Here is a 27,467-nt window from a genome sequence, read left to right as displayed (position 1 = left end):
TAAGAATTTTAAAGTTCCAAGAAAATCTCACTGGATTTTTCAATATAAAATACTTAAAAAAAAGCTTCTATTGGGCTGGTAGAATTTTATCGTTTCCGATACAAAAATTGTTCTAAACTTTTACGTTTTCTGGTTTCAGCTTCCATCTGTTTGGTTATTACTTTCTGATCAAATCCATCAAAGCTAAGATAATTTTTTAAACATTTTACCCAAAAGTTATGACAGCAGATATTCCGAGCATTTTTTTAGATATAATTGCTTGAATTTCGCAATGCTCTAAAATGTTTTTAAATTTTAAACAATAAAGAAGCTTTTGGGACGCAAAGAAAGTACAGAAAGACAGTACTTATGCAGGAATTTTCTTTATTTTTCATCGCCGTATTGGAATTCTCCGACTCACCCTTTTTTTCGCCGGAAAAAAAATTCTGGGTACATTTTTACAAAAGTGGTAGATGCTCATGTCCAGACGTTTTCCACTTTATCCGGCGCAAAAAATGTCCGGAAAGACGTTATTTATGCAGAAATTTACTCCATTTTTCATCACTGTTGGAATTTTCCGGCTAACCGCTTTTTTACCCCAAAAATAACATTTTAATAAAAGCAGTTGCTCATTTCCAGAAGAGTTCCACTTTTTCAGCCCCAAAAATTCCAAATCCATAATCCAAAAACACATTATTTCTGCAGAAATTTTCTTCAATTTCCATCACTTAATTGAAATTTTCCGGTTAGCCGCTTTTTCAGCCCCCCAAAAAAAAATTCAGAACTTCAAAAGAAACATTATTTATGCAAGAATTTTCTCCAATTTTTATCACTATGATGGGATTTAAAGAATGAAGAAGCTTAATGATGGAGCGAGACCTCTCAAACCTCTATCGAAAAGGTCTTAATAATTATATCAACCTTATCAATGGTTTCCAAGTTATAATTGAAAATTGTCAATGTTGAAAAACTCGTTATATCTTTGGAGCTTAAAAAGTTGTCTTGGTGCCTGAGGATGAACAATGGATATTGATTCATTCCATCAATCAATGGCTCTTAAGTATTTTCGGACTATTTTCTAACGTTTGCACGTTAATTTGCAATATAAGCTATTTTTAGTGATAATTTTTCCATATTCCTGCGTGGATATCGATCGATTTTAGGAATTTACTCAGTGAAACATAGTTCTCGATAAGACCCATCAAAAAGCTCCTAAGAACTGACCTGGAAATTTTAAACCGTTTTGGAAATATAAGGTGTTTAAAATCTAAAACACGCCGGAAATTTCGACATTTTTACTCCCAGTGCAACCTTCCTTCATTAGCATTCTTCCAGTTCCAAGGGTTCATTAAATTTGGTGAAAAAGCCTTTACTATTTGTTGCCGATTTGAATCTAAATAGGGCAGAGAAGTTGATATAATCATTAGATAAATCCTTAATCAGTCAACGTGTTTTCAAGTGCTTCCAGCCCTTTTAATGATATAAAAACGGTTTCAGTTATTCAAACGTGTAGACTCAACGTTTAAAAAAATATAAGTTTTTTCTGGACATCCTGTTAGCAAACTGTACCTTGAGCGCTGATAGAAGAACGTTAAGTGCCTCGACAATATTCGGATGGAATGTATGGTTGGTCAGTTCCTTATACACGAATATTCCTAAACCAGATAGAGCGATGCATCGGGCTTTTCCTGAAGGTTCTCTCTTTCCAGCTCGCAGCAAGATACGCACAACATGTTCCTAAAGAATGGTTTCATAGAAACAGAATTCTGGTTCTTAGCAAAAGTTGCAAGGAACAAAATGCATCATTTTAATGTGCCGCACTTTAAGGCGTCAGTTACATTGAAAAGTCGCTTGCTGTGTATTTTATACGTAAGAAGTAGACTTTAAATTAAAAAAATATCTTTAGTTTAAACCTGGGAAATAAAATTAGGCATTTTGTGTTCGTCGAGTTCTCGCATAGTGAAGCGACCTTCATCAACCAAACTAAAAATGATTGAAAGCAGTTTAAAAGCAAAAAAAAGGAAAAAGTTTGCTGTTTTGCCAGGCGAATTTAATGTCTGTAAAACGCATGTATTTTGTTCATTAACACTAACAATTAAAAAAATAAAACTGTTAATTTAGAACAGAGACAAACTGCTCATCAAAATGATATTACACCGGCAAATTTGCCCGAACTTTGTGGATAAATTGTGTTTGGTTCAAGCGATTTCGTTTCTGTTTGAAGCCTTATTTAGTAAAATTATTTTTCAGTTAGTGTATATTTTCGCAAAAAATTAAGCACTCAATTTTCTACAGGGCGACAAATGAAATAATGCAAAATTTTGCAAAGTTTGGCACGCTCCAATTGGACAAAAATGGGGTGCTTTGGATATCAACGCCAAAAGTTAAAGATAAACCAAATAGATCGAAACCGCTATTTTAATTTTTCGGCCATCTTTTCTATTTACAGGGTGGTCAGCCAGAAGATTCGTACAAAGTGAGTCTCAAAATTACTGTAATCAGTCAAATGCGATTCTACTGCAAAAAAATGCAAGGAGAAAGTTCAACTTTTCACCGTCTTTAGAAGACACTCGGATCTCAGGATGCAGAAAATTTCAAAAAAATCGGACAAAATTCTGATTTTTTCCACCTTGTTAAACGTGAGCCTAAAATTGACTGTTCAGTCAACTACGCTCCATCTCGAAACAAATCGTATCTTCGAAACCAAACCAAGAAACAATTCGAAAGTTTCACCATCTTGAGAAGATATTTGACACTAAAGGTGCTGAAAGTTTCGTAAAAATCCTGAAATTCTGAGTCAATCTTAGTCCCAACAGGGTGCTCTCAAAAAATCAACTTTTTGGTCTTGCAGCGATAACTTTTCTACTTTTGGTCCGATTTTGCGATCTCCAGCTCATCTTGCAGCTAAAACTTCATAGACAATTTAAGACGAAAATCCGATATACAAGGTTGCATAAAAATTACCGAAATTGTAATTTTACCCGAAATCTGTTTTCAAAGTTTAATTTCAAATAATTCGTTGGTTCATGCAATCCGGTTATTTATTTTTTCTAAAGTCGACTGCGAATTTTTAGCTTCAACGTGCGCCTTAGATTTTTCTAATCGGTGCAAAAAAATATCACTGCAATACAAAAAAGTTGATTTTTTTAAGAACACTGTAAATAAACGAGATGAGCAAAAATTAAAAAACTTTTTTCAGATACGAGGTCATAATGCCCGTACGTTTTTTTGTATTTCAAATTTAAAAAAAAAAACGTGTTTTTGTCCAACTGAGCATGTGGAACTTTCACCAATTTTGCATTGCTGCATTTGACACCCTGGAGAAAATGAGGCTGAAGCACTCATGTTTTGCAAAACCACGCACTGACCAAAAAAAAATTGCACTAAAGAACACTTCAATCAGAATTTTTCCAGTTCCAAAGCTAATCCTAATTTGTAGTTTTTAGTTAGTTAGTCTTAGCTTAAGTAGCTTAGCACAGTCACATGACTTACTCAAACTTATGGTGCGTCTAGACCTGACGAGCCAAGCCTAAGCCGAGCCTGAGCCGAGCCTGATCCGAGGCAAATTCTTTTGATGTTTCGTCAAACGACCCTTAGACGATCCATTTTCTGTTGGGTTCTGACAAAACATCAAAAGAATTGGCCGCGGCTTGGGCTCGGCTCGTCAGGCCTGGACGCGGCATTACATTTCTATAAATTAAATTTATTTAACCGAGCTTCTACTCCGAGGTTTCACCGAGTTGCTTGACTATGCCTGAAAAAATACCCTATAGATTTCATTTGACTGCCTCTTACCTTAATATCCGGGCAACTGTTCAAGACAGAAACATTAGATTCCGGCTGTAGCACTGATACCGAACTCAGATCGTCCGGTAAGCTCAGTAGATTAGTAAGCACAGAAATCGCTTCAGTTCTGGGTATCAATTCGGCCTTTTCAGACGTGTTCAGAATGTCGTCGCAAGCGTGCACAATATCCAGCAACAGTAAAGTGGATCCGGGCAACTGCAGTGACAAAAAACGTGGCCCCAAGTACTTTATCGAGGTGTTTTTCGTCGATTTACTCGAGCCAGTTAACGCTGAAGAAACACACACAGATTGATCAGCAAGTTCCCGAGGAAACAACCAAACTTACCAGAATGAATAAAGCAATAAAACTGCGAAAGACAAGTGCGATACTTGGAGTTGCAGTTCAACATCACGGAAATCAACAGCCGCAGCGCGTTCAGTTTCCCCGTTTCGTACGTCTCGGGCAGGCACAGAGCCCCAAAACACCAGGGCAAAATTAGGGTCAATGGAGGAACCAGCTCTGGAGCATGCGGCGTGCTTAAGTTATCCAGAGACACTCCTTGATTATGCTTGATTTTAATCAACGTGTCAGTCAGTTTGATCAGATATTCGAATACTTGAGCGTGCAACTTGGGATTGGAGATCTGGTTCACGTCTCCTAGGGCCCCTAACATTCGTTTCCACAAAATCACTGCCACATCGGGTAGCCAGCCTCGTATGGAACCTCCGCACACCACACCCCTAAATAACAACAGAACTTGCAATTCATTTTTTTTGTTTATTTAATAATCACTGAACTTTGGCCTTTTTTCTTATGCAAAAACTAGCGCGAAGTTTTGAAAATTATAGTGTCTTTAGCCGAATGAACGAAGCTTATTTTGATGAAGTAGGAGCAAACTTTTTATAGGCATTACTTTCTTTACTATTTGACGGCATTTTCAACAGGTTGAGAGCATGAGAATTTAAAAAATGGATCAATGGGTCAGTAACTCGAGTAACGCAGCAAAAACCTAATTAGTGAAAGGCCATTGACGAGAAAGGATTTCGAAAATCTTACTATAAATCCCGCAACGAAATGCGGGTTTGTAATCTTAAAGTTTTCCTTAGGAATTTTCAAAGTTGCGTTTGGTTTTTGTGGTTAGTTTTGCATGCCGCAGTTTGATATTTATTCAGAAAGTAATCAAGCGAGAAAGTCGCTTTTGTCCGTATTTTAAGGAGCAAAATCTGTTTTATTCGTGGCAAAATTGTCGATTTTAAGCCATCATTAGGCAATTTTCACGATTTTTCAAATTCGCGTCTAGTTTTGCTTTTGGTTTTTGCAGGTCGGAGTTTATCGTTCATTTCCCGTTTAATTTGCAATGTGAAACAGTTAGTTTTAGATACATTTTATCGAGCAAAGTTCCTCCTCTAAGTGAGCAAAGTTTCGATTTTGGGGCGAAATCGGCCAATTTTTGAAGAATTTTCAAAGTTGCGTCTGGTTTGCGCGGTTGCTTTTGCAGGCGGGCGTTTGGCTATTATCGGCGGTTATCCAAAATTAAAAACTCTTTTAAATGTTCTCGTACAATAAAATAAACTGACAACTGAACTGAACAAAAAAATGGGCTCAAATTGTTTTTCCCTAGCATTTATTTATTCAAAAACTAACGAGCTCAGAGAGTCGCTTTTGCCTGAGTTTTAAAACGTGAGGTCTATTTTACACGTTGCAAAAGCTTCGATTTTGAGCCATCATCAGTCGATTTTTGAGAAATTTTCAAAACTGCGCTTAGTTTTTGTGGTTGTTTTTGCAGGCCGCAGTTTGATTTTTATTTGTTCAGAAAGTAATCAAGCGAGAGAGTCGCTTTTGCCCGTATTTTAAAGCGCAAAATCTGTTTTATTTATGGCAAGTTTCGATTTTAAGCCATCATCAGCCAATTTTCACACGTTTTTTCAAAATATCGTATAGTTTTTCGACTGGTTTTTGCAGGCCGGAATTTAGCGCTTATTTCCTGTTTAATTTGCAATGTGAAACAGTTAGTTTTGGATACATTTTATAGAACAAAGGTCGTTCTGTAAGTGAGCAAAGTTTCGATTTTGGGGCGTCTTTGGGCGGATCAGTCAATTTTTGAAGATTTGCAGTTGGTCATTGCACTTACCGATGTTCTCCCAATGGTTCCCCCGTATGATTTTCAGCTAAAACATCCAACTGAATAGGAGAATCCTTAATAGAGCTGCTTTCGATACCGCTGGACGGAGCTGGTGAAGGAGATCGGGTTCGATCAGTGGATTCGGTATCGGGCGGAGGCAGCAATTCCAAGGACTTCGATCGCCTATGTTTGGTCTTGAGGGGAGAAACCAAATGAAACTAAATTCCAAAGGCATCAGAAAACCACTTACATAAGGTCGTTTCACAACGGTTCGGGGTTTCATATTGATGCTTGTTTCGCTGTAACTTCTAGCCAATCCGGATTTCAGTCGCTTGGATGAAAAAATATTCCCATCGGGCATTGAAGAGTCTTGACGCAAGACTGGTTGGTGCAATTGCGAACTTCCCGAAGCTGATGAAGTGATATTTTCCGGTCGCGCCACAATTCTCCTGGTCCGCTTCGATTTCTGCTCATTCAGTCTATCCAGGGGCAAATTATTCAGGTCCAGATTGTACACATGCCTGGCCAGGACTCTGGTTAAGGTCTCCATAGTTTTCTGCAATCACGACAATCAAGACTTTGGTTGCTTAATTAGAAAATGAGGGCTTACCGCCCATTCCTTGATGAGTTCCTCCCAATTCGTCAGAGAGGTGAGTACGTGCAAGAATCTGTCCCAAAGCTCCCTGGATATAGCCACGTTCAAATTGGCCTTAATCCACGTTACAATGAGCGTTTGGAATATGGCAGGAGCCAACTTTCCTCCTAGGGTAAGGATTTTCTTCTTTGGCGGCGTTTCGCCCAGCACCAAAGACGTGATTTGGAGCAGCACCAACAGCAGCTGCTCCCTGCAAAAGATTAAAAAGATTAGCAAATTTTAATTTTAATTAAAAATCCCACAAAAAATTGGGAAAAATCACTTATTAATTCATTGGTTTTAACTTACCATGTGTTGCTGTCCATCCTCACGTTCATAACCATGTATCTGTAGATATTCAGGATTCGTTTACAAGCGTCCGTCTGCTCTTCGAGCAGCCGGGGGATATTCGGATTCACTTCCAACAGGAAAACATTGGCCGCATGGGTCATGAACAGTTGATAGAGATTCTGCAAATCCACAATCCAAAGACCATTCGCAGATAATCTTGCTGCTTATTCTACCTGAAGTCCAGCCCTGACCAGCAGGTTTTCCTGTTGAATGGCGCCCAAATAGGAATCGTTCCTCAACCGCCCACTTCTACCATCCGGATCATGATGGTTCTTGGCCATTTCATCCGGAGGCTCCAATGCATAGATGGGCAATTCAGCCAAATTGCTCTGGATAAGATCCTTATAGACCAAGATGATTTTCCTGATGGCTATCACATGGCTGAAATTGAGCAAGAAAGCCTGTCTGAATATCTCATGGCTGAAGTTCACGTTGTCGCGAGTGGAGCACAAAACATCCCGAACGATTTGATTCGCCAATTCTTCATCTGTTGCGGTTTTATTGGTTTGGATGGAGATATCTGAAATATCAACCCAATTTCAATCAAGTTACGGTCAAAAGAAACGTTTCGCGGCAAATTTGCCCTAACTTTGGAACTAGATTAGTTCTGATTGCTTTAAGCGATTTGATAAAAAGGCTATAATTATAAATTAGGGTGCTTCAGATAAAGTTTCTACAGGGTGCCAAATGAAACAATGCAATATTTCTGAAAGTTTGCCATTCTCCCAATTGAACAAAAAAATGTTTTTTTTTTAATTCTACATACGAAAGCCATGTTAATAGAAATAGGGAATTTTCGTCCAAATTCGACTGTTAAGTGGAAAATTTGCACATTCGGGATTTCACCGAAATGCATTGTGGCCCTGAAACAGTTTTTACGCCAAGTCTTTAGGGCTTTAAAGGCTCAAGGGCTTTAAAGAGTTTTTAAATTTCTGGAAAATGGTGATAACTGACCGAGTTACAGGGTAAAGAGTGGAAGCGTGTGCCAGTTTGAGAGTTTTATGCTTCCCAATATTCCGAGTCCATTTCCTTCCAAACTGTTGCAAATACAATTTCTTATAGACGAGAATTCCAATGTCTCGAGAATCCACTTTGCAAACAACCTGATGTTCAATGTTGAAAATGAGTTAATCGATGTAAAAATTCATAGCATTTTGTTCGAAAAATTCATCAAAGCTTCCAAGTTCTTCTACCGATTGCAATTTTCCCAGCTGCAATTTTTATAGAAGAACGGACGTTTTTCCACAAATTTCAGCATTTCCAAATCGGTCCGATATTAACAGAGTTATGCAGAAAAGTTCTACATATAAAAAGCTGTTTTCCCATAAGTTTCGACCTTAAATCCACAAAGAAAACATTGATAACATTTGTCTTGAAAAATCGTCTTTTCGACCTTCAAACTCTTCTGATTTTCAAGTTTCTCAACTGATTTCAAGTTTGCAACATACGATTTTTAGACAAAATCACTCGCTTTGGAACGAATTTTCAATGATCCAAATCGGGCCGTATTAAGAGACTCATTTATTCATACGGAAGGATTAATTATAATAACAGCATAATATTCATAATATGCGTGTCTTTCGCGTTGGTGTTTGCCATCATGCAAAGTATTTATTTTCTGAAATTGTCTATGAAATTAGAAAAAACTATATATCATTAGTCGGCCTTATCCCAGCACAAAGTGTCCACATCTTCCCTTCAATATACGACTTTCAAGTTTCTCAACCGATTTCAATTTTGCAAAATATAATTTTTATGTTTTATGGTGTTTGCCATCAAATAAAGTGTTTATTTTCGTAAATTGTCTGTGAAATTAGAAACATTATCAACTGGATCCACCCTTAAATATGCAGTAGCTGTGTTTTTCGCACAAAATACTTCAACTTTCAGAACGCTCACTGCGTTTAAGCCCCCTTCTCTATCTTCTCCTTGTTGATTTAATACATTTGTGCATTGTGCGACTGGTAGAAATCATTAGCTATCCGCTGATATAAAAGTCATATTTGCTTACTTGAATCCAAGCTGGGATGAGCGGAATCAGTGTCCTCCTCATGAGCGGCGCTCCCAGGAATACTATGGTGGCTCTGAGGTCCTTGATTCGGACCATGATGCTCTCGCTTCGTCTGGTGCATGTAGTTTGTGACCCATAAAATCAGCGACACGCGACAAAACATAAACTCGGTTTCATTTTCCATTTTGCGCAACACCGGCAAATCTGCGAAACAACAAGGCCAATGAAACGCAACCGTTCAGGTGGAGGAAAATTACCCAGAATAGGCCTATAGAGTGAGGTAGTGGTATTGAACCCCGGGCAGATCTTCGGCAGGTAATACGCTTTGAATTGTTCGAGCAGAAAGCTGAAGCATCGATGATGGTACGCGGATTTGTCCTGCCATTCCAGCTTGATCACGGTGTGAACCATATGATCTAGTAACGACTCCAAATAAAACCTGCAAGCAATTATCGGTAAATTGATGAAAATTTGCGCCGCACTAAACCTGCTTACCTGCCGGGGTGATCTGGCGCCTTTTCGCCGCTGGAAGGTGGTAGAATAGGCAACATTTCCGGAGCACTAATCGGGTGTTGGTTATCATGAAACACACTTGCAGTCGTATGAGACGCCACAATCAGTTGATTATGGAAGCCGGGAACCAGAGAGGCAAACATTTTATGCACGTATTCAGGAGCATTCTCGTTCAGCGCTTGGTACCTGGAAATTTCAAATCAATCAAGTTGCACCATAAAATCCTTCGTCTGAAAAATATGTCCATTGAATTCTACCGCAGACTCATGGGGTGAACACAGGATGATCATTTTCATCTTCTCCACCACAAATCTGGGGTTTACACCAGCTTTTTCGTCCCATTAGATCTTTTTCAGCCTCTTTTGATGATGGAAAATTTCTCACTGCTTTTTCTCTCGCAGTCAATTGAAAATTTCGTATTACATCCTATTTAGGGCTTTTACTAGTTGATTTTTAATTGGAAAAACAACTTCTTAGCCACACTCAATGTTTGCAATTACTTCCCTGCAGTGGCACGGAAAGAAACTTGAGAATTCCTTTTTTCGATCGTCTCCGTCTGTAAGAATTTGGCCTAACATTTCACTAGAATCTTCAACGAAGTCTTCGCTTTGAACGCGCCTGAATCATATTTATTAAATCCAATAAATCATGTAGGTACTTCATAAAAACTGGTTATTTTAGTATTCACTTTTATTAAACATTAGCAGTGATTTTCACCCTCACGAAGATTAATCCGGCGTGGAACATGAAAAAAATAATTTTTTCGAATATTTTATCTCAACTCTGAGGCCCAGTTTTTCACCCCAGGAATCTGTAGCGAGATTTAAAGAATCCAAATTGCTTGATACTTCAGGTACTGAAAGGTATCAATAATTGAAGCAATGCGTTCATATAAATTGGTCGCCTACCACATGAGAAAGTACTTAATTCCAAGTCTTCTTAGGCGCATAGAGTTGCCTGTATGCAGCAGTTTGGCCAACATTCGGCCCAGCGAATGCAACTGCCATCTTCTATGGATGAGTTCCGGCAACAGGCAGATCACTTGCTCTAAAATCCACAGAGTGCAATCGAGCTCTTCCTTATGAGCCTTGTGGACTAGAAATTAAATCAATCAGTGGACTTATTGAATGCCCCCAGTCAGATGGTTAGTATTGCAGCATGCCAGAGTTAAAAGAAGAAAATACTGTAGGAAAATTTGCTGGCTTCCGGGTTATTTAAGGCGACAAGTGACGAAGCGCAACACAGAAAGCATTGTACCATATTTAACACTAAAAGGAACCTTGCAATTGAACAAGTTGTTGTCTTAGTAGTGGCCAACAACAGTTTTGCGAACAAAACAACAGGCTGCTAAGGCGAACGTGGGGGGCTAAAAATAATGCAATACTCATTAATCAATGAAGCAGTTTTCATTCGATCAATACTACAGATATTTCCCGAAGTGAGCCCCACCGAAATTGTTTTTAATTACTGTATTTTCCTCAAACTACTTCAAACACCAAACCATGCTGAATGTTGGCTACAGAAACAGTTTTTGATAGAAACCAAACTTACCCAAATGAAAAGACAGTTCTGAAAGCCCAAGAAGAAAAAAGGATGAATTAATTGGATATATTTACAGTGAACTAAATTTGTATTTGATACCCAACACCAAAAGTTGTGTTCAATTGAATCACACCTGATAATTAATGCCTGCTTAAATTATCCACTGTACAGTTTCATTAGCGTTGATACTCTAATTAGAAGCTTAAATAATTTTTTGTGCGATTCTTTGAAGCCTGATTATCTTGGAATGTATTCAAATTGCTGTAGTTTTCCTATTAGGTAGAGGAAAACCATTCGATCGCATTTAAACGACGATCTGATAAGGGCAAATTTCAAAAATTACCTCTCTGACGGAGATTCGTTTCCATTTGAAGGAAACTATCATAGAGAATGCTATAGATGTGGCTGAAATTGGCTTCGAAGAGCCCCTTGGCCTCTGCGGTATCCACATTATCTGCAACCCAATGTGCCCCCGTGACAACCATAGTTTTAAGACTCAGTCACTTACCCAATATTAATTTCAAATGCTTTATTCGAGTAGGAACGTCCTTTTTGGGGTCTTGTAGCTTCGCAGTGGATTTCTTGATGTCGACCAGACTTTTCTTGCTGAACATGATGGGAAAACACTATCAGCACCAGCTAAACGGAACAGTGGCATGGACGCTCGCACGTATAACTAGTTTGAACCATTTTCGAATCCAGAACACTTCTGAATCACCTACATTTTAATTAAAACAGTTTTTTTAGTCAGGTTTTCGTTGACATTTAGAAAATCCACAAAAACACTAATTGACATTGACATTATTTTGTGGTTAGCTTCAGATTATAAACACAGAACATACCCCCTGGGGGGATATTTTGTGATTATAAACTTTTTCCGATGGGTATTTCCCCCTCCCCAGGTGTTAATATTCTTTAATGATATGTTTAATGGTTTGATTTAAGTTTGAATGGTTAATTTAGCAGCTTGATGGTTCGAGATTGAGGGATGAATGTGCACCCGGAATACACTGGGGAGAAATTTACAAAAAGAAAATGTGAGTGACCACACTGTGAAAGTGAGATGGAAGAACAGGCAGCAACGGTTAAAGAGTTCTCGAAGAATTAAATGAAAGTTGACGAGAAAACCAGAGGAAAATGAACTAAAACGTAATTTTTTATGTCCAAAAAACTGGTTTTTGCTTGAATAAAAGTTTTTGAAATTTTCGCGCTTCTAAGAACTGTTTTCTTTAACAATTTGAAAGAAAAAGCAAGTATAATTTTCCTAATGCAATTTTAATTGAACTAAAGCTTCAGAGTTTGGTGATGACAACTAATTAAATTTGTATGTATGTGTTTTCCACTTTTTTAGCCCAAACATACCTAATAAGTAAAATTTTCTTATTATGCATTCTGAAGAAATTTCTATTTTTTAATTTTTATAGCAAAATAAAGCCAGCAGTTTTTCCGCAGAAAAGATGGTCAAGCGTTAAAAAAACTGCTTGTTTACTAATGCAAGTTTTTAATTTAAAACTAGCTGGTATGTTTGGCTGAATAATATTTAACTCCGCCCACTTTGGAAGCCCGAGCGTATTTTGCCAGTAACGCATTCACATCCAGCTTGTTGGTGGCCAGTCGTCTGGAACAAAAACAACCAAACTCAATTAACAAAAACGTTTTCGATCATTTCACGTACTTGATATATGGAGCGATTTCTGCAACCGTCCACTTGTCCTTGGCTTCGAAAAGCATATGGAGACGCTCATTAATATCGTCCGGCAGAAGGGCCTCCTCGAACTCCCAGATCACTTTGGGACTGGATTTTCTGTTTATAATAGCGATTCCGTACAGCATTTCCTCGTTGGTAACTATTCCTTCTGGGACCGACTCTTGCCAGGCCTGCAAGAACTCCTCCAAGTTAAATTTGGCCGCTGACCGCAAAATCGCCCTGGCAAAGATCTGGCAGACCTCTTGCGGTTTGTACTTAAACAGCCGCGCGCCATCAATGATCCGAAACTCCGATGTGTACTTTTTAAATAAGGCTTCTATAATCGCTTCCGGTACAATTTCCTTTAGGGAATCACACGTAACATCATAGTCAACAGTGGAAATCGTCCAGGAGTTTTCATCGATTATTTTCAACATATACGACAGCACCCTGAAGTGATAGTCAAACTCCAGCTCTCGAACGAATCCTTCAATCTCGATAACGTCCATAGAATCCAAAGCTTCCAGTAGTTCAGCATCGGAGGCTTGAACTACATTTTTCAGCTGCTGCATTGTATACAGTTGATCAGGATCGACGTGCCTTTCATACTCAGGCCCTTTGTACACGCTGTTCTTAAGCATTTCAGAAAGTCTGTGCAATGAGCACTTTCCAACCTGAGCCTCCAGGTATATTTGGAAAATGCCACAAACCTCTATAGATTCCACACGCTCTTCAGTTTGGGTTTTCAACTCTTCAAACATAGTGGCCGGCTTCACCAGCAGCATATTATTCGAGGTCTCAGAACTGGTCACATGGAACGTTGTGGTGTCTGAGCAGATCACCAAGTCATCGTTGTTGCATCCTTTAATAACAAGAGGCTCATGGTTTTCTACGCATTTAAGCAGCTCATTGCTCAACTGCAAGAAACAGAAGGAGTTATCGTGGACATTGGAACGCGAGAAATAGAGTGCTTGCGATGTCGGTAGGAGGTCGTCTTTGGAAAGTTTGGCAAAGTTCAAAATCTCCTCAGCCTCTTTAGGGGTCCTCCTGAAAATTTTAACTGTTCAACTGCCACGATTTATACAGAGTAGAATGCAAAGCTTGGTACTTACTTGGTATCAATATCCATAAAGAATAGCTTTAATTTAAAGCAGTTCTTCTTGGATGACCCTTTATGCAATCCGCCAGAGCATTTGCAAGAGAATCCTTTCAGCGGCTTGGGATTACAAGCTACATTGGGATTAAGTAAAGAAGTTTAGAATTTTGTTGATTTAGATTTGAGTATGATTCTGCATACATTCTCATTAATTTGTTGTGGATGAGTGCATTTTAATAATATTTTTGGCGTGATGAGAAGTCAACGGGAAAGAATGGAAGTGGAAGACAGTTGATTTTTCGCAAATTTTAATTAATTCACTTGTGGTTTTCCGAATTCGGATAATATTGATTTGGGGTGAAAGCTCACAATTAATAACGTCTCTATGCAGGCTGTTTGTAAAATGCCTGTAGAAAATCCTGTCTGATCCCTCGGATAGAAACATGGTCAATCAATTTTCAAAAAAGAGCAGTTTTTGCAATACGGGGCGCTAAAGTTAGGATTAACAAATCGAAAGATCTCGAATCTTTTAGGTATAGATTGAAAAGTTCCCATGCAAGTTTAAGATTGTTAAATCTGCTCAACATTTTTATTTATTCAGGTGTTACAGGTACAGATCATAATCTAGGGGATCGTTATTTAATGAGTTATTGCTAATATTTGCTATTGCTTAGTTACTGCTTACATTTAGTATAAATCAAAGCAAGCGAATGAAAACCTACACGAAAGCAAGGAGAAGCTACAAAAAAATTAAGCAAAAAGTAGAGAAAATAATAAAGACACTCACCGGAAAGTAGTAGCGTTAGGCATAGAGAAAATAAAATAATTTTACTTACTGTATGTTGTTAAGTGGCAGCTGCTTTAAAAGCACATATAAAAGTCCAATAATATTCAAACAAATTCAAATTACAAACGCCAAACTCGGAGGTTAGATCGGCTTGTTTACAAATTTGTCTTTATCTACAGGGTTGCCAGGTCTACAGTTTTAACAGTTCTTGGTCTGGCAACGCTGTTTATATATGCATTTGTATAGTTTGGTAATCTGTGTTGTATTCTTAACCCCACTTATTGGAACCAGTGAGTTAGTTTGTATTTAATATGTATAATTATTTATTTTCTTTAATAATAATATAATTGTGTAGTATATTAAGTCTGTGATTTAGCCTGTATTCATCTAGTGAGTTCTGTATACCTATAAGAGCATGGAAGATCTGCTGGTTACCAAAAGTTGTAAATATTGCAACCAAAACCTAGTGCCCTGTATGGACGAGGGGCTTCAATGCAGTGCCTGTCAGCAAAGCGTTCATGCTCGATGTATCAAAAGGGGCTCCGTTCCAGGCGGACTGGCGGGCGACCTATTTTTCACATACACATGCCAAGAGTGTTCGGACACGAGCACCGAGAAATTTGAGCGGGAGTCCATTTCCTGGTAAGCAGACAGAATACCATTTGGGAATTTCATACTGATTACATCTGGTTCAGGTTGCAGGCCATTGTGCTGTCGCTTTATCACCTGCAGGTAAAAAGTGGAGGACTAGCCAGAAACGGCTTTTTTCATTGGCGACATCACATAGTGTCTTTTATAGACCGGAATTGGAATATCCTGTTTCCCAATGAGAAGCAAAGGCGTAAGAGATGGGTTGGGACGGTCTCCGGCCGCCTCTCTCACTACAGTTGCTACTTTTTTCTATCTGGGAGTAAAACGGTCTTCAACAAGCCCGCTTGGTGGACTTTGATGTATCCCAAGATCACTCCGTTGGTTATTGCCAGTATTTGTAAGTCTATTATGTGTGTTGTGTGTGTGTGAATTGTTGATAAGATCGTCTGGAAATGTAGGTTTTTATAGATAGTACCTTTATTCTATCACACGTGATTAAGGAGCACCAACCTACTAGAAGAAGTTTGCAATTTGCATTTGCAGATCAAAATGTTTTGATTTTTATGTATTGTTGCGTCCAGACCTAACGAGCCGAGCCTGAGCCGCGGCCAATTCCCTTGAAATTTTGTCAAAACTGACGAAACATCAAAGGAATTTTGCCGCAGCTCAGGCTTGGTTCCTTAGGTCTGGACGCACCATAAGAACCCCTTTAAAGAGCATTTTGTGAGCTAAAATTTGGTGCAAATGTAATGCAGAACAACCTCACGTGTCTGAAGTTCAAAAATGTATCCCTACTTTCGAAACCCTGGAAAACCTCTTATCTGTCCGAAGGACCATATTGGGTCGTATATTCTTTTTCATTTATTTATTATTATTGAGAAACAATTAGACCTTTGAGTAGTTTTTTTTTTCGTCTAGGGCGTTTTCGTCGTCCATCATCAAAATGTGCCAATCAAATTTTTTTTTAATTCACTGCAAAGCTAAACGCTCAATTGCAACTTTAGTATATTGTGAAATAACTTTCGAGCTTCGTTCAGGAGCTTCTTCATTCTAATAAGGAATTTTATTTGTTTTTATACCGATTTCGTTTGTTCACAGACAACGTTTTAAACATTGAAAAGCAACGTTCGAAACTAAAGAATGAAAAAAGACTGATTTCTGATCAAGAACAGTTCAAGGCGTTGTTAGTTCAGTACATTCACGATGCAAATTTGACTGAAACCGTTGATCTATCAAGCAACGACAATATTCAATTTGAAAATATTGCGTCAGTGGAAGCGGATTTGGAGAAAAAAGTATGTTGTTTCAATTTAGAATTAACGCAACGGTTTTATATAACTAAGCTTGATCATTTCAGAAGTCAAAGGCACTGAAGAGGAAAAACATTCTGCCGGATTACTCCCAAGATTCCAAAAAGTAAGTTGAAACATGGCTTGGATTTAATCGAAATGGAACTACAATCCTCTCAGTTTAACTTTTGCGTTGAAACACCTCGATGAATATGCGCTCTTAATTTAACAGTGATTTTATATGAAATTTGCTAAGCTGCATAGAAAACGTCGATAATTCCGAAAATCCAATAGAAATTAAAAAAATAAACGTCAAAACCCAACTGCGCTAAGATGCTAGTGGAACAGCAAAAAGTGTTTGCTTTCTTTTGCGTTTCTTTGTTGCAATAATCAATCATTTCAGTTTCTGTCCCAACAAACTTCACACTTTCACAAATTTCCAGGCTTATTAAACTCGCCAAAAAAAGTTCATCGCTTACATTCAAAGAAGAGCCAACACTTGCAAGCCATACGTTTCCACAAGTGACCAAACCTCAGCCCGAAGATGTGAAACTTAAAGAGCCTGTAAGACTGCTAGATCCCATGTGCCATTACAACACCTCATTGAATAGTAAGTGTTTCAGTTCGTTGATGTTTAGAGGCTTTATTGAATTGTTGTAGACGTCGCTCGAATGAAGGGGTTGAAACTGACCGTAAAACTCACGGGAGGAGTGAGGAAGGAAATGATTTTATCGCCCTACAGCGGCATTTACTTAAAGCCCTTTATCCGTAGGGATAAGGAAACATTTCCTCATTGGTGAGCAGCCAGATCTGTTTGCAGTTTATTGGAGAACTAAATGATTTTGTTTAGGCTAAAAATATTAGCTGAACTTCAAATCGTGGCAAACAAAAACAATCCAGAATTCGTCCTCCCGCCTCGCGCTTGTCTGGACTATACTTATGTGCAGCCGGAACTCATTCCCGCCATCAACAGTCTTTGCAATCAATTTTTTTGGCCCGGAATAGACAGTAACTTTGCCTGATTTTGCTGCAATTTAACATTAACATATTACATGTTTTAGTGACTGATTCTCTGCAATGTCCGGACTATAGTTGTGTGGTTTTATACAAGCGTCTCGTCGTAGGGTTCGCATTTTTAGTTCCCGATGTGAAACACACAGAAAACTATATATCTTTTGTCTTTACAAGACCCGGATGGAGAAACTGCGGAATTGGCAAATTTATGATCTACCACCTGATACAGGTATGGAATTACGAGAGGCTAATGGTTGATAATTGATGAATTCCCACTTGCAGACCAGCTTAGGAAAGGACATAACCCTGCACGTGTCCATAACCAATCCAGCGCTATTTCTCTACCAGAAGTTCGGCTTTAAAGTTGAAAATGTGATTTTGGATTTCTATGATAAATATTTCAGGGACGATGTGAAGGATACAAAGCATGCGTTTTTGTGCCGATTGGAGCGGTAGTTTTACATAAAATAATTCAACTATTGTTTAGTTTATTTACTTATCTAAAAGTGAACTATCTAGAAGATTTATACCCTGCATCTCCTATTTCCCTTATTGTAATTTGTTTAGTTTTACAGAACTATCAAGGTAGACTTTGAGACAAAAATTAGCTAATTTCATAGATCTCTGCTAATAAAAATATGTACAAAATTAAAAATGAATAGGTCATTTAGAAACGCATTTTTGGCCCCTAAATCTAGGTTTTCTAATTCAGCCTAAATAGATGCTTTCTAAACGATCCTTCGTCTTTTGCCCGTTGCAGGAGTTATTGTCACCGGACTAGACTTTCCACTTGACCCAGAGTCATCGTTTGATTTCAAGCTCCCTGAAAAAAGTCTAATTATTTTCTGAGCTACATTATGAAAGATTATATTACCTCTAGTTCTCTTGGTAAGCTTGGGGGTGTCATCACTCCTGCTTTTTCCTTCCTTGGGCGTGCCAGGATTTCTCCCTTTTCCTAATTGCTTTCCCACTTTCTCTGTGTCTTTCTTCGCCTCCTTTTTACTGCTCAACGACTTATTGCTGTCTTTACTGTCTCTTCTGGGAGTATCGTCCTTTGGTTGTTTCACCGAACCTTTGTCTTCTTTCTTCGCTTCTTTGGTAGACAATTTTGGTGTTTCTGTTGTGCCCTTCTTCTCCTCATCCTCTTTCTTCACCAATAGTTCTCCGAATTCTGATTGGGGCAAAGTGAACTCCTTCTCTTTATTCGGAAATGGTATCGTCTCGTTTTCATCCAGCGCTTCTAGGTTATACATGGTTTCTAAGTGAGCCCAAACTTTTTGCGGGTTCACGTCTTTGCGCAAATTATCGGCAAATTTGTCGCAGATGAGGGCCATTTGAAAGTACTTGTTCACTCCTGGAAAATGGAAAAGTATTCTAGCTGTGGGTTTGGTTGATAAAACACGTTATTACCGACTGGTTTGTGGCCCACCATTGCGTCTAACAGTTGGCCCTCGTTTACGACTGTCCATTCTATATCTTCCATAGGATTAATTGCCGGATAATTGCAAAGCTCTTCTTAGCGCTAAATATAAATTAAATGCTTGTTATTGTTTAGACCAGAGACAAGTACTTGTCTCTGGTTTAGACATTCGACAATAATAGTGTCAAGGACTGACAGATTTGACATTGTCACCAGATACTTGTCAACTGTTTAAATGGTCGTCTTGAAGTGAATTAGACCAATAAAACAAAGACAACGTTCTTTATCTATTTTTTTTTATTTTCTTTATAACGGAAGAAGTTCGGGGTTAAATGTACAGTACAATATTTCTTTCTCGGATAGTGGAAGTTTTTTAAAACGTGGCTCAATTAATTGGGTTTTTCCCATGAGAATATGCCTCGTGTAAGATTAGCCACCCTTCGATAAAATTATTAAAATTTTGTCCTTAATTTAAGCAATAAACTGCAGCATCTTTCAGTTTTTGAACAGCCAAAGATATCGAAACTAAAAATGTTTATTATAAAATGGTCACATGTTTTTCTATCTCACTTTAGTGTAGTTTTAGGATCCGCTCAATTCCACGTCGAACCGCAGACACAAGAATAGCACCACATTCGACATGCTTGACACCGTGACAATGACATCCATTCAAATAATACCCAAAGAGTTGTTTGGTAATCTGTAGAATGTTCGTTAACAGTTTGGCATTGTTTTGCATTCGAATAGTCGTCGATTTTGTTAGTAAACAGTGATTTTTGCAAGAAGTAATGCCACCAACAACTGGCGAAGAAGCAGCCTCACAGAGTGCTGCAATGGATAAGTCGATGTCTGATAGTGAAGAGTCTTTGCTTGCAGATGAAGATGGAATGTTTGTTGATGGCATTTATATCCCTCCAGCGCAACCCCCGACGCTTTCCATGGACCCAACGGGGCCACGGTTGATAATAACGCAAATCGAGAACCACTTTTTCAAGAGTTATGCTGAGAACGAGGTGCTGGGCCCTTTTCACAAGGTGATACTGCTTTCTATGTTTTAGCAATAGGTTTTTAGCAAGAAAATGTTTTCAGTGCTTCAACGCAATTGTGGGGCCCAATGGAAGCGGCAAGAGCAACGTTATCGATTCCTTGCTCTTTGTGTTTGGCTACAAAGCCAGCAAAATTCGATGCAAAAAGGTTTCAGTGCTGCTTCACAACTCTGATCAATTCCAAAATGTGCAATCCTGCACTGTTGCGATTCATTTTGCCGAAATTATCGACACAGAAGGCGATGGCTACGATGTTGTGCCGGGCAGTGAGTTTGTGGTCTCCAGAACTGCTAACAAGGATAACTCTTCATTTTATCAACTCAACCATACACGTGTGCAGTTTAAAGACATTGCGATGCTACTGAAGAAGCATGGTATTGATTTAGAACACAACAGGTTTTTGATTCTGCAAGGAGAAGTCGAACAGCTGGCCATGATGAAGTGCAAAGGTGAAAAAGAGGGAGAAACTGGAATGCTGGAGTATCTTGAAGATATAATCGGAACCTCTAGATATAAGAAGCCTCTAGATCAAGTCTTTGAAAGGACGGAAATCCTGTCGGAGAAAACTACGGAAAAACTGAACAGACTCAAACTGGTCCAAAAGGAAATGGACGAATTAAAAGAACCAATGGAAGAGGCGGTTAAGTTCCTCAAAACGGAAAACACCATTGTGAGAACTAAAAATTTAATCTTTCAAAAAAATCTGAAAAACATTAAGGAGAAGGAAGAGGTTGAGGTCGCAAACCGCGAAGAAATTGCCATTGTCCAGAAGCAGTTCGACGACCAATTGAAGACTCTAAAAGCACAGAAGCAAGAGTGCAAAGATCGGCAGGACAAAGAAGCAATGATTTATGAGAATCTCAAACATAAAAAAGAGAGCATTAAAGAGGCTTTCGATAAGGCCAACAAGAAGGATATTCTGTTACAAGCAAATATGACAAACAAAATCGAAGCCAGGAAACGAAAGAAACAGCAAATTGTAGAGGAGAAGAAGAAACTGGTCAAACTGGAAGCGGTTCCAGAAGAAAATGAAAAGGTTTGTATGATTTACATAATATTTAGAATTGTTTCCAAGTTTTGATGAAATACCCCCGGAGGAAAAGTGGGAAAATCGAATAAAATGATTTGGAAATGTCCAGGTTTGGACTGGTATGGGAGAAGCTAGAGAAGTTAGTGGCGTCCAAGTAGGGCTTGGGGATTTGAGGGAAACGTTGGATAAGCGGCGATTTTCACTTTTTTTTTCCAATACGATAAGCGTAGTAAGAAATCGGGCAACTTTTTTCATCAACGGTTTTTTTTATACAGAATGCAGACAAAACAAACCTTCTTCACATCAAAATCTGCGAAAAAGCCCGGTCGAAAAGTGCAACTTAACTCTCATAAAGTCGCTATAAGTATAAACCGCAAAAGAAAGATTCAGGCATTTATGCCTTTAGAGGTTTATATTATCCCTGTATATGTATTTGCTCCAAGTACAATTTGAATATTAATTCGATATTTTTATGGCATTTGAAACGCTCACAAGTTCACTTACAGGCTATTAATGAAGTGGAAACAAGAATGGAACAGATTTCGGTTGAAAAAGCGGAATACGACGCTCAGAAGGAAGTTTTATTAGTAAAAGTCCAGCAAGAGACTGAACCATTGCAGGCGGAAAAAGAAGTTATGCAGACAGACCTAGCGGAGCTTAAAGAAGTTGTTTATAAAGCGAATTCGGAGGTGAAAATAGGTGCTTTTGATTAAGCGGATCTGTAGGGCTAATGGTGTAAATTTCCAGTTCACCTTGGCTGAAACGGAGCTGAAACTATGCGTCGCCATGGAGGAAAAGGAACAAACCAAGCTGGCCGAACTGCAGAATTTGCTTCAGACCTCGACGGCTACGATCCAAGAGCGCACCCAACAGGTGACCGAACTGAAGAAGGCCATTCCCAGTCTGAAGAAGCAGTTAAATGAAGCCAATGTTGAGCTAGTCCAGGTCAAGCAGGAGGAAGCTAATCTTATCAACTACATTAGGTAAAACCCGGCCTAAAAGAAATTAGCTGCAAACTTCCTAACTAATCTTTCACAGGACGGAAAGAGCCACCTTGGAGGAGAGCAAAAGTTCAATGCAAGCTTCCCGATCTAGAGGTCGCGTACTAGACTCTCTGCTCAAAGCCAAAAGTGAAGGAAATTGTCCCGGTTTATTTGGGCGACTGGTAACAACAATCGGTTTAAACTAGTTCTTCAGTGCAAAGCAATAATTCGGTTTAGGGCGATTTGGGTGCGATTAACGCCAAATACGATGTGGCAGTTTCAACAGCCTGCGGCCCTTTGGATAACATCGTGGTTGATTCAGTAAACACGGCTCAATGGTGTATTGCGTTCCTTAAAACTCATGATATTGGCCGAGGGGTTTTTATCGCTCTGGACCAACAGGAACACTTATGGGATCGAGCCTCTACTCCCATTCAAACGTAAGTTTTTTTTTTTTTTGAAAAAAAAAGGATTTTAGTTCAGGAAGTAGCTCAAATTCAGCTCTTTTGCGTTGTTTTATCTATACATTTTTTATTTGGTAGCTGGAATCAACTGTTGTAGTTGTAGTGTAGTGTAGTTGATGCAGTAATCCTCTTTTGACATTTTTGCCTTCTTTGTAAAATCTTAGCGTTCATTGTTTTTGCTCAAAAAATATGACTAATTTTCTTTATTTAAAAAATAATTTGTGTAAATTCCTTTCTTAAATAAACGATAAAATGTTGAAATTGTCACATATTCTGGGACGCTCTGGATATTCTCAAGTTTTTCTAAGTTTCTCAATTATTTAGTGGATATTCTGGCGAAAAAATTAGACGAGCAGGAATGAAAACTATTAATAATTTTTTTGAGCAAAAACTGTGAATGCTAGAATTTTTTTATTATTTCTATTTACAACTGCAGCAGAACCAATACAAGTTTTTATTTTCTTTATTAATTTATCTGTTGTTGTGTTAGAATCCTGTATTTATATTGTTTCTCTCCAGGCCATTGTGCCTGCAATTTTATTTAATTTATTCTAGTATTCGGTAATTTTCCTTCAGTTTTCAACTTAATTATTGCAACCAAAATTGTTCAGTGATCAGCTAAGGAATGTTTTATTGTATGCGCTATATTTTCTACTGTTTTTACTTTTGTTTCACCGCTTTGTCCCTAACATGTGTCCGAATGTTTGTGTATTGCAAGAGTTTGCATTTGAATTCTTACTTTTTGTGTTTTACAGGCCAGAAAATGTGCACCGACTTTACGATCTAATTAAAGTGCCAGACGAGCGAGTGAAAACCGCCTTTTACTACGCTTTGCGAGACACTTTGGTGGCCAAAGATCTCGAGCAAGCGTCCAGGATCGCGTATGGAGCTCGAAGATACCGAGTGGTAACTTTGAACGGAGATCTAATTGAAACTTCCGGTATAAATGAAGGTTTTGTTTCATCCCACTAAGCTGATTGGTTGTCTTCTCTCCAGGTACCATGAGTGGAGGTGGCACGAGAGTGTCTCGAGGTAGAATGGGCCAATCGGTGGCGGTTTCCAACATCAATCCCAAAGATCTGGAAAATCTGGAAAAGGATATTAAACAAATGGAGATTAACGTTGCAGCGTTGAGAGAACGACAGACTGCTTTAGAGGCCCTGATTGGCGAGCTGCAGCCCAAGCTGCGCGCCGCGCAAACTGACCTGGAAAAATACACTCAGGAGCTGCAGGCACGTATATCTTTTAAACTGTTTCCCACTCTCCTTGAACAGGGCTTGTCAATTTCAGAGCCTTAAACAACAATGTCCGAGTCTGCGTAGTAAACTTGCAGAGCAAGAAGTGCGGGCCAAAAAGACCAAAGCAGACGCGCACCAAGTAAAGAAACTGACGAGTGTCGTCGAAAAGCGCAAAGCTGAGGTCGACGCCGCAACAGAAACGGCCAATCAATTGCAAACGAAAGTTGATAAGCTGTCCAAGAAAATTGCCGAGAAAAGTACCGATAAAATTAAACCGCTGGACAAGAAAATTAAAGATCGTGTTGCAAGCATGGAGTTGTGTAGATCGCAGATTACCAAGCTGAGAGTGGCCGTTCGAACGGCAGAGAGGTGAGCACAAACAGGGAAACATCGTTGACGAGATTGATTACTTTCAATTTTGCTCGGTTCTAGAAACTATATTACCACCAAGGAAAATATTGCGCTCATGGAAGAAGAGGTGGGAGAAATGGAAAACAGCCTGCGCATCATGAAGCAAGAACGGCAGGAAATCGAGGAAGATGCCAACAAGCTACTCAAATGCGTTGAGGAAATCACAGAGCAGTTGGCTGAAAGGGAATCAGTTTTTACAGGTAGTTTTCACAGAAGCTGCGCCTTGATGGATCTCGTTAAATTATCACCTGCACATATATTTTCAGAGGCCAGACAAGAAATGGATGCCATAACGAAGGAGGAAACGAAACTAAAATCCGAAAAAATTGATGTTGATGAGAAGATTAGAGTTTTCGACAAGAAATTGAAAGAATATAATGCCATCGTTAATTCACTAAGGCACAAGGTAAGCTACGGTTTGATCGAAGAGGAAGGTTTAAGTCCGAAGGATCCGAAGAAATTAGGTTTGTTCTTAACTTCTAAAAGGTGAACGCAGAATTACATATTCATTCATATCGCGGAAGCGGTTGAAACTAACTGAATAACTGAAACAGGAAAAACTATCCAAATTTAAGGGCCGCTGAAGTGACAGAGTTTATTTAACTGTTAAAAAAAATGTGCAAAAACATAACGCATTATCTTCACACAAAAAACCAATATAATCTCTTCAGAAAAGCGCCTCGGAAAACTGTTCTTCCTTATTTGGGTTTTCTCAAAAATTAGTCTTAATTAATTATAAATGTTAGTCTTTAAGGAGCCCTTGAATGAACTTGAAGTTTCTATCTCAGCAACGGTTTAAATATCGAGGTAATCATTACGACTTTTTTAAAGCTTCCGTGCATCAGTGCAGTGTAAGGTTTCAAGCAAACCACCTCTGAAGATGCAAGCCACTCGTGCCTGCGAAACGTCAAGATGAAATTCTATTGCACGAGGGTCTAAAAACCCGAAAAACTCACCAGTTTCATTTCCATACGGTTCGAAAGTCATCTTTTAAGCATTAAGGCTGAACAAAATATTTTAGGTGGCATTTTTCGTCTTGCAAGTTCCCCAGTTCCCAAGTTATTCCAAAGTCATGCTCTCAGCGTGGCGAAAAAACGTAAAAAGTTTTGTAAATTTAATAAAATTCTTCAAAAGCGCCGCTTCAGACACAAGATGAGTCTTTTTGAGTTTTTTTACATTTTTATGCGAGTTTTTTCAATAGGATATTTCCTTATCGTGCTCTTCTAAAAATTGCAAATCTCTTCAGGTTTTATTTAAATACATTCATCTGCTTGATAAATATTGACGTTATTTTGGGGTTTTAGCTGAATAATTTAAAGCTGCAACCGATCATCAACGAACCTGAAGAAGCACTGGAACAGTTCAGCGACGAGAAACTGGACGCTGAAGACTTGCAAGCAGCAGAAAAGAAACTGGAATCGGCAGAAAATTATTTGAAAGCTGCTAAACCCAACCTGACTGCCATCCAAGTGAGTTAATGTGGTTTACTGTGTGTGAATTTGGTTTCTTATTGATGATGGACTGTTTTAGGAGTATCGTAAAAAACAGGTAATCTACACCGAACGCGCCAAAGAATTGGAGATAATCACTACTAAACGTGCCGAGATGCGGAAACTGTACGACGACTTGAGGAGTAGAAGGAAGAATGAGTTTATTACTGGTTAGTGTTGCTGTGTCTTCTCCAGTTTGGAGGTATGAGTAATTTTTTGGTAGGTTTTAGCATAATCAAAGGGAAGCTTAAGGAGATGTACCAGATGATTACTATAGGAGGGAGTGCGGAACTGGAAATGGTCGATTCATACGATCCATTTATTGAGGGAATTCAATTCAAGTAAGCAGCTTATTGGGGGGGAGATTGGTGCTTCTAATATCAATGTACCGAATGATTCTAGTGTGCGGCCTCCAAAGAAAACGTGGAAAAAAATATTCAATCTATCCGGTGGTGAGAAAACCTTGTCCTCATTAGCGCTGCTTTTCGCGCTACATTACTACAAGCCGTCACCTCTGTATATAATGGACGAAATTGATGCCGCTCTGGACTTCAAGAACGTTTCCATAGTGGGCAATTACATTAAGGTAAGCTAGAGCTTCATCCCGAATGTACCTAATTTTGCGGCCAATCTAGGACCGAACGAAAAATGCGCAGTTCATCATCATTTCCCTTCGTTCCAATATGTTCGAGTTGTGTGACAATCTCCTGGGCATCTACAAGACGTTCAATACTACGAAATCGATAACGATAAACCCGAAATGGTACGATGGTGAACCTGCTGAACAAGAACCACGTAAGCTTGGAAACTTTATTTTTGTCAGTGTATATTAATTGTTTAATGATATTATTTTTTAGCAGTAGAAGGGCAAAGTGACCAAAACGAGGCACTTGGAAGAAACGAAGTGGGTGTGGAAAGCAACAATGCCTCTCAGGAAAATGGCAATGATTCATCCGAAGGTACTTATGGAATTAAATTGAAATATTAAGTTCAAAGATTCATTAGTCTCTTGTTCATTTGTAAAGTGGTAAGTGGTTGGACATTAATCAAATACATTCTATTTATATTTTTTGTAAGTTTATCAATCAGCTTGGGCATTTTCCAATGTAAACGTCCATTGACTGCTAGTAGGCGAATATTCGATAACTCGCCAATGAAAGCCCTGTATATTCAGTTTTCTGAAAAAGTTAGACGGAATTTCTTAAAGTTTGCTAAAGAAATAATCAACATTTCATTAAGTCGTTTTTGGGTTGGCTAGTTTATTATAGAGGGTGATTTAAAATTGACCTCATTTTTATGAACTGAACTTGTAGGGAGTACAGAAAAACAGCCTAAAGAGAAAATACGTGCTTTAAACGTAAAATAGTGGCGCTACCGCTGGAAACAAAGGCGCAAAATGAAAAACGAGACTTGAACTTTTGCATAGATATCTCTCAAAACGTTGGAAATTTCGCAAGATTTGTTATTAGTTTAGATTAATTTTCCTAGCGACTTGGGCAAGTTTTGATTACAGACGCACTTTGTGTAATTGTAAATATTTTTTGAATATGCGCGCTTAGTATAATTTGGGGCAAATAATTCCGGTTAAGCGTAAACTTCCCTTACTCTATCGTTGGGACACCCTGTGCAGGTCCCATACCTTTAATCATGTAACTGGAAAATATTAATATTAACTTGACAAATAATGTTTTTATGTAAATGTTTTATTAAAACTGCAACCAAAATGAATATTTTTCGCTTTAAAATGCAAGATATTTACTCTGATGAAATTTTATCATTTATTAGGAAGCCAAGTCGATTCTGCGGAAGACCGAATGGAAGGCTCCGATAGAACTTTACCTGAAACTCCTGACCAGTCATGTAGCTCGGGGGATATGAACTAGCCTGATTGGAAGGAATTATTATATTATATGTATATAATATATTGCTTATTTTTATTGGTTTGTTTGGGTTGAAATGCAAAGAGGCGCAATTTCTATACT

At 38.5% G+C, this 27,467-nt stretch overlaps 5 protein-coding genes across 7 annotated transcripts in view; 2 read left to right on the top strand and 3 right to left on the bottom strand.

Annotated features, from left to right (window-relative positions):
• LOC109543513 (probable Rho GTPase-activating protein CG5521) overlaps positions 1–11,755 on the bottom strand; it is a 31,545-nt gene extending 19,790 nt beyond the window's left edge. Inside the window, exons 1-15 of one of the 2 annotated variants that reach the window (XM_019913257.2) lie at positions 11,448–11,755; positions 11,283–11,393; positions 10,949–10,966; positions 10,306–10,492; positions 9,380–9,583; positions 9,142–9,323; positions 8,885–9,088; positions 7,047–7,393; positions 6,832–6,992; positions 6,499–6,733; positions 6,139–6,444; positions 5,898–6,082; positions 4,112–4,506; positions 3,775–4,055; positions 1,549–1,716 (exon numbers count right to left, since the gene is read on the bottom strand). In XM_019913257.2, the coding sequence (XP_019768816.2) occupies positions 1,549–1,716; positions 3,775–4,055; positions 4,112–4,506; positions 5,898–6,082; positions 6,139–6,444; positions 6,499–6,733; positions 6,832–6,992; positions 7,047–7,393; positions 8,885–9,088; positions 9,142–9,323; positions 9,380–9,583; positions 10,306–10,492; positions 10,949–10,966; positions 11,283–11,393; positions 11,448–11,553 (3,090 nt within the window). In that variant the 5' untranslated portion in view covers positions 11,554–11,755. The remainder of the gene's footprint in view (positions 1–1,548; positions 1,717–3,774; positions 4,056–4,111; positions 4,507–5,897; positions 6,083–6,138; positions 6,445–6,498; positions 6,734–6,831; positions 6,993–7,046; positions 7,394–8,884; positions 9,089–9,141; positions 9,324–9,379; positions 9,584–10,305; positions 10,493–10,948; positions 10,967–11,282; positions 11,394–11,447) is intronic. The other variant, XM_019913258.2, reaches the window with a different exon arrangement.
• Positions 11,756–12,195: 440 nt separating this feature from the next.
• LOC109543519 (sister chromatid cohesion protein DCC1) lies at positions 12,196–14,682 on the bottom strand. Its single transcript, XM_019913266.2, has 4 exons — positions 14,559–14,682; positions 13,739–13,856; positions 12,615–13,673; positions 12,196–12,557 (listed from the first exon to the last, which is right to left on the bottom strand). The coding sequence occupies exons 2-4, from the start codon at positions 13,753–13,755 to the stop codon at positions 12,452–12,454; spliced, it is 1,182 nt and encodes a 393-aa protein (XP_019768825.1). The 5' UTR covers positions 13,756–13,856; positions 14,559–14,682; the 3' UTR covers positions 12,196–12,451.
• Positions 14,683–14,782: 100 nt separating this feature from the next.
• On the top strand, positions 14,783–17,884 carry LOC109543522 (cysteine-rich protein 2-binding protein). Its single transcript, XM_019913269.2, has 9 exons — positions 14,783–15,151; positions 15,205–15,497; positions 16,199–16,395; positions 16,458–16,516; positions 16,833–16,999; positions 17,050–17,185; positions 17,240–17,397; positions 17,451–17,632; positions 17,686–17,884. Exons 1-9 carry the CDS (start codon positions 14,925–14,927, stop codon positions 17,857–17,859), a joined length of 1,593 nt encoding a protein of 530 aa, XP_019768828.1. The 5' UTR covers positions 14,783–14,924; the 3' UTR covers positions 17,860–17,884.
• Positions 17,875–19,055, bottom strand: LOC109543523 (MRG/MORF4L-binding protein). The gene is made up of 3 exons (XM_019913272.2): positions 18,814–19,055; positions 18,278–18,757; positions 17,875–18,226 (listed from the first exon to the last, which is right to left on the bottom strand). Exons 1-3 carry the CDS (start codon positions 18,884–18,886, stop codon positions 18,132–18,134), a joined length of 648 nt encoding a protein of 215 aa, XP_019768831.1. The 5' UTR covers positions 18,887–19,055; the 3' UTR covers positions 17,875–18,131.
• Positions 19,056–19,464: 409 nt separating this feature from the next.
• Positions 19,465–27,422, top strand: LOC109543520 (structural maintenance of chromosomes protein 4). 2 transcript variants are annotated; one of them, XM_019913268.2, is made up of 18 exons: positions 19,465–19,857; positions 19,913–20,905; positions 21,406–21,588; positions 21,647–21,882; positions 21,938–22,064; positions 22,120–22,322; positions 23,102–23,286; positions 23,343–23,578; positions 23,637–23,953; positions 24,017–24,195; positions 24,262–24,401; positions 25,300–25,464; positions 25,526–25,655; positions 25,709–25,826; positions 25,888–26,071; positions 26,121–26,280; positions 26,346–26,444; positions 27,271–27,422. In XM_019913268.2, the coding sequence occupies exons 1-18, from the start codon at positions 19,612–19,614 to the stop codon at positions 27,366–27,368; spliced, it is 3,999 nt and encodes a 1,332-aa protein (XP_019768827.2). In that variant the 5' UTR covers positions 19,465–19,611; the 3' UTR covers positions 27,369–27,422. The 2 variants fall into 2 exon arrangements, with proteins under 2 accessions (XP_019768827.2, XP_019768826.2); XM_019913267.2 differs by having other exon boundaries at positions 19,466–19,857; positions 26,343–26,444.
• The last annotated feature ends 45 nt before the right edge of the window (positions 27,423–27,467 follow it).

The sequence above is a fragment of the Dendroctonus ponderosae genome, unplaced genomic scaffold (genome assembly GCF_020466585.1).
Source record: "Dendroctonus ponderosae isolate FM_Combo_2020 unplaced genomic scaffold, Dpon_F_20191213v2 Dpon_F_20191213_10, whole genome shotgun sequence".
NCBI lineage: Eukaryota > Metazoa > Arthropoda > Insecta > Coleoptera > Curculionidae > Dendroctonus > Dendroctonus ponderosae.
The sequence above is the reverse complement of the archived record's forward strand: the minus strand, read 5'-3'. Positions and strand labels throughout refer to the sequence as shown.

Bases quoted from the DNA above. Each gene is read 5' to 3' on its own strand.
- LOC109543519 (XM_019913266.2), bottom strand. The intron at 12,558-12,614 runs GTACGTGAAATG...TTTTTGTTCCAG, and splicing joins GAAATCGCTCCATATATCAA to ACGACTGGCCACCAACAAGC.
- LOC109543522 (XM_019913269.2), top strand. From the start codon at position 14,925: ATGGAAGATCTGCTGGTTACCAAAAGTTGTAAATATTGCAACCAAAAC. The intron at 15,152-15,204 runs GTAAGCAGACAG...CATCTGGTTCAG, and splicing joins GAGCGGGAGTCCATTTCCTG to GTTGCAGGCCATTGTGCTGT. The intron at 15,498-16,198 runs GTAAGTCTATTA...GTTTGTTCACAG, and splicing joins GTTGGTTATTGCCAGTATTT to ACAACGTTTTAAACATTGAA.
- LOC109543523 (XM_019913272.2), bottom strand. From the start codon at position 18,886: ATGGAAGATATAGAATGGACAGTCGTAAACGAGGGCCAACTGTTAGAC. The intron at 18,758-18,813 runs GTAATAACGTGT...TCCATTTTCCAG, and splicing joins GGTGGGCCACAAACCAGTCG to GAGTGAACAAGTACTTTCAA. The intron at 18,227-18,277 runs GTAATATAATCT...GACTTTTTTCAG, and splicing joins GCTTACCAAGAGAACTAGAG to GGAGCTTGAAATCAAACGAT.
- LOC109543520 (XM_019913267.2), top strand. From the start codon at position 19,612: ATGCCACCAACAACTGGCGAAGAAGCAGCCTCACAGAGTGCTGCAATG. The intron at 22,323-23,101 runs GTAAGTTTTTTT...TGTGTTTTACAG, and splicing joins GCCTCTACTCCCATTCAAAC to GCCAGAAAATGTGCACCGAC. The intron at 23,954-24,016 runs GTGAGCACAAAC...GCTCGGTTCTAG, and splicing joins GCCGTTCGAACGGCAGAGAG to AAACTATATTACCACCAAGG.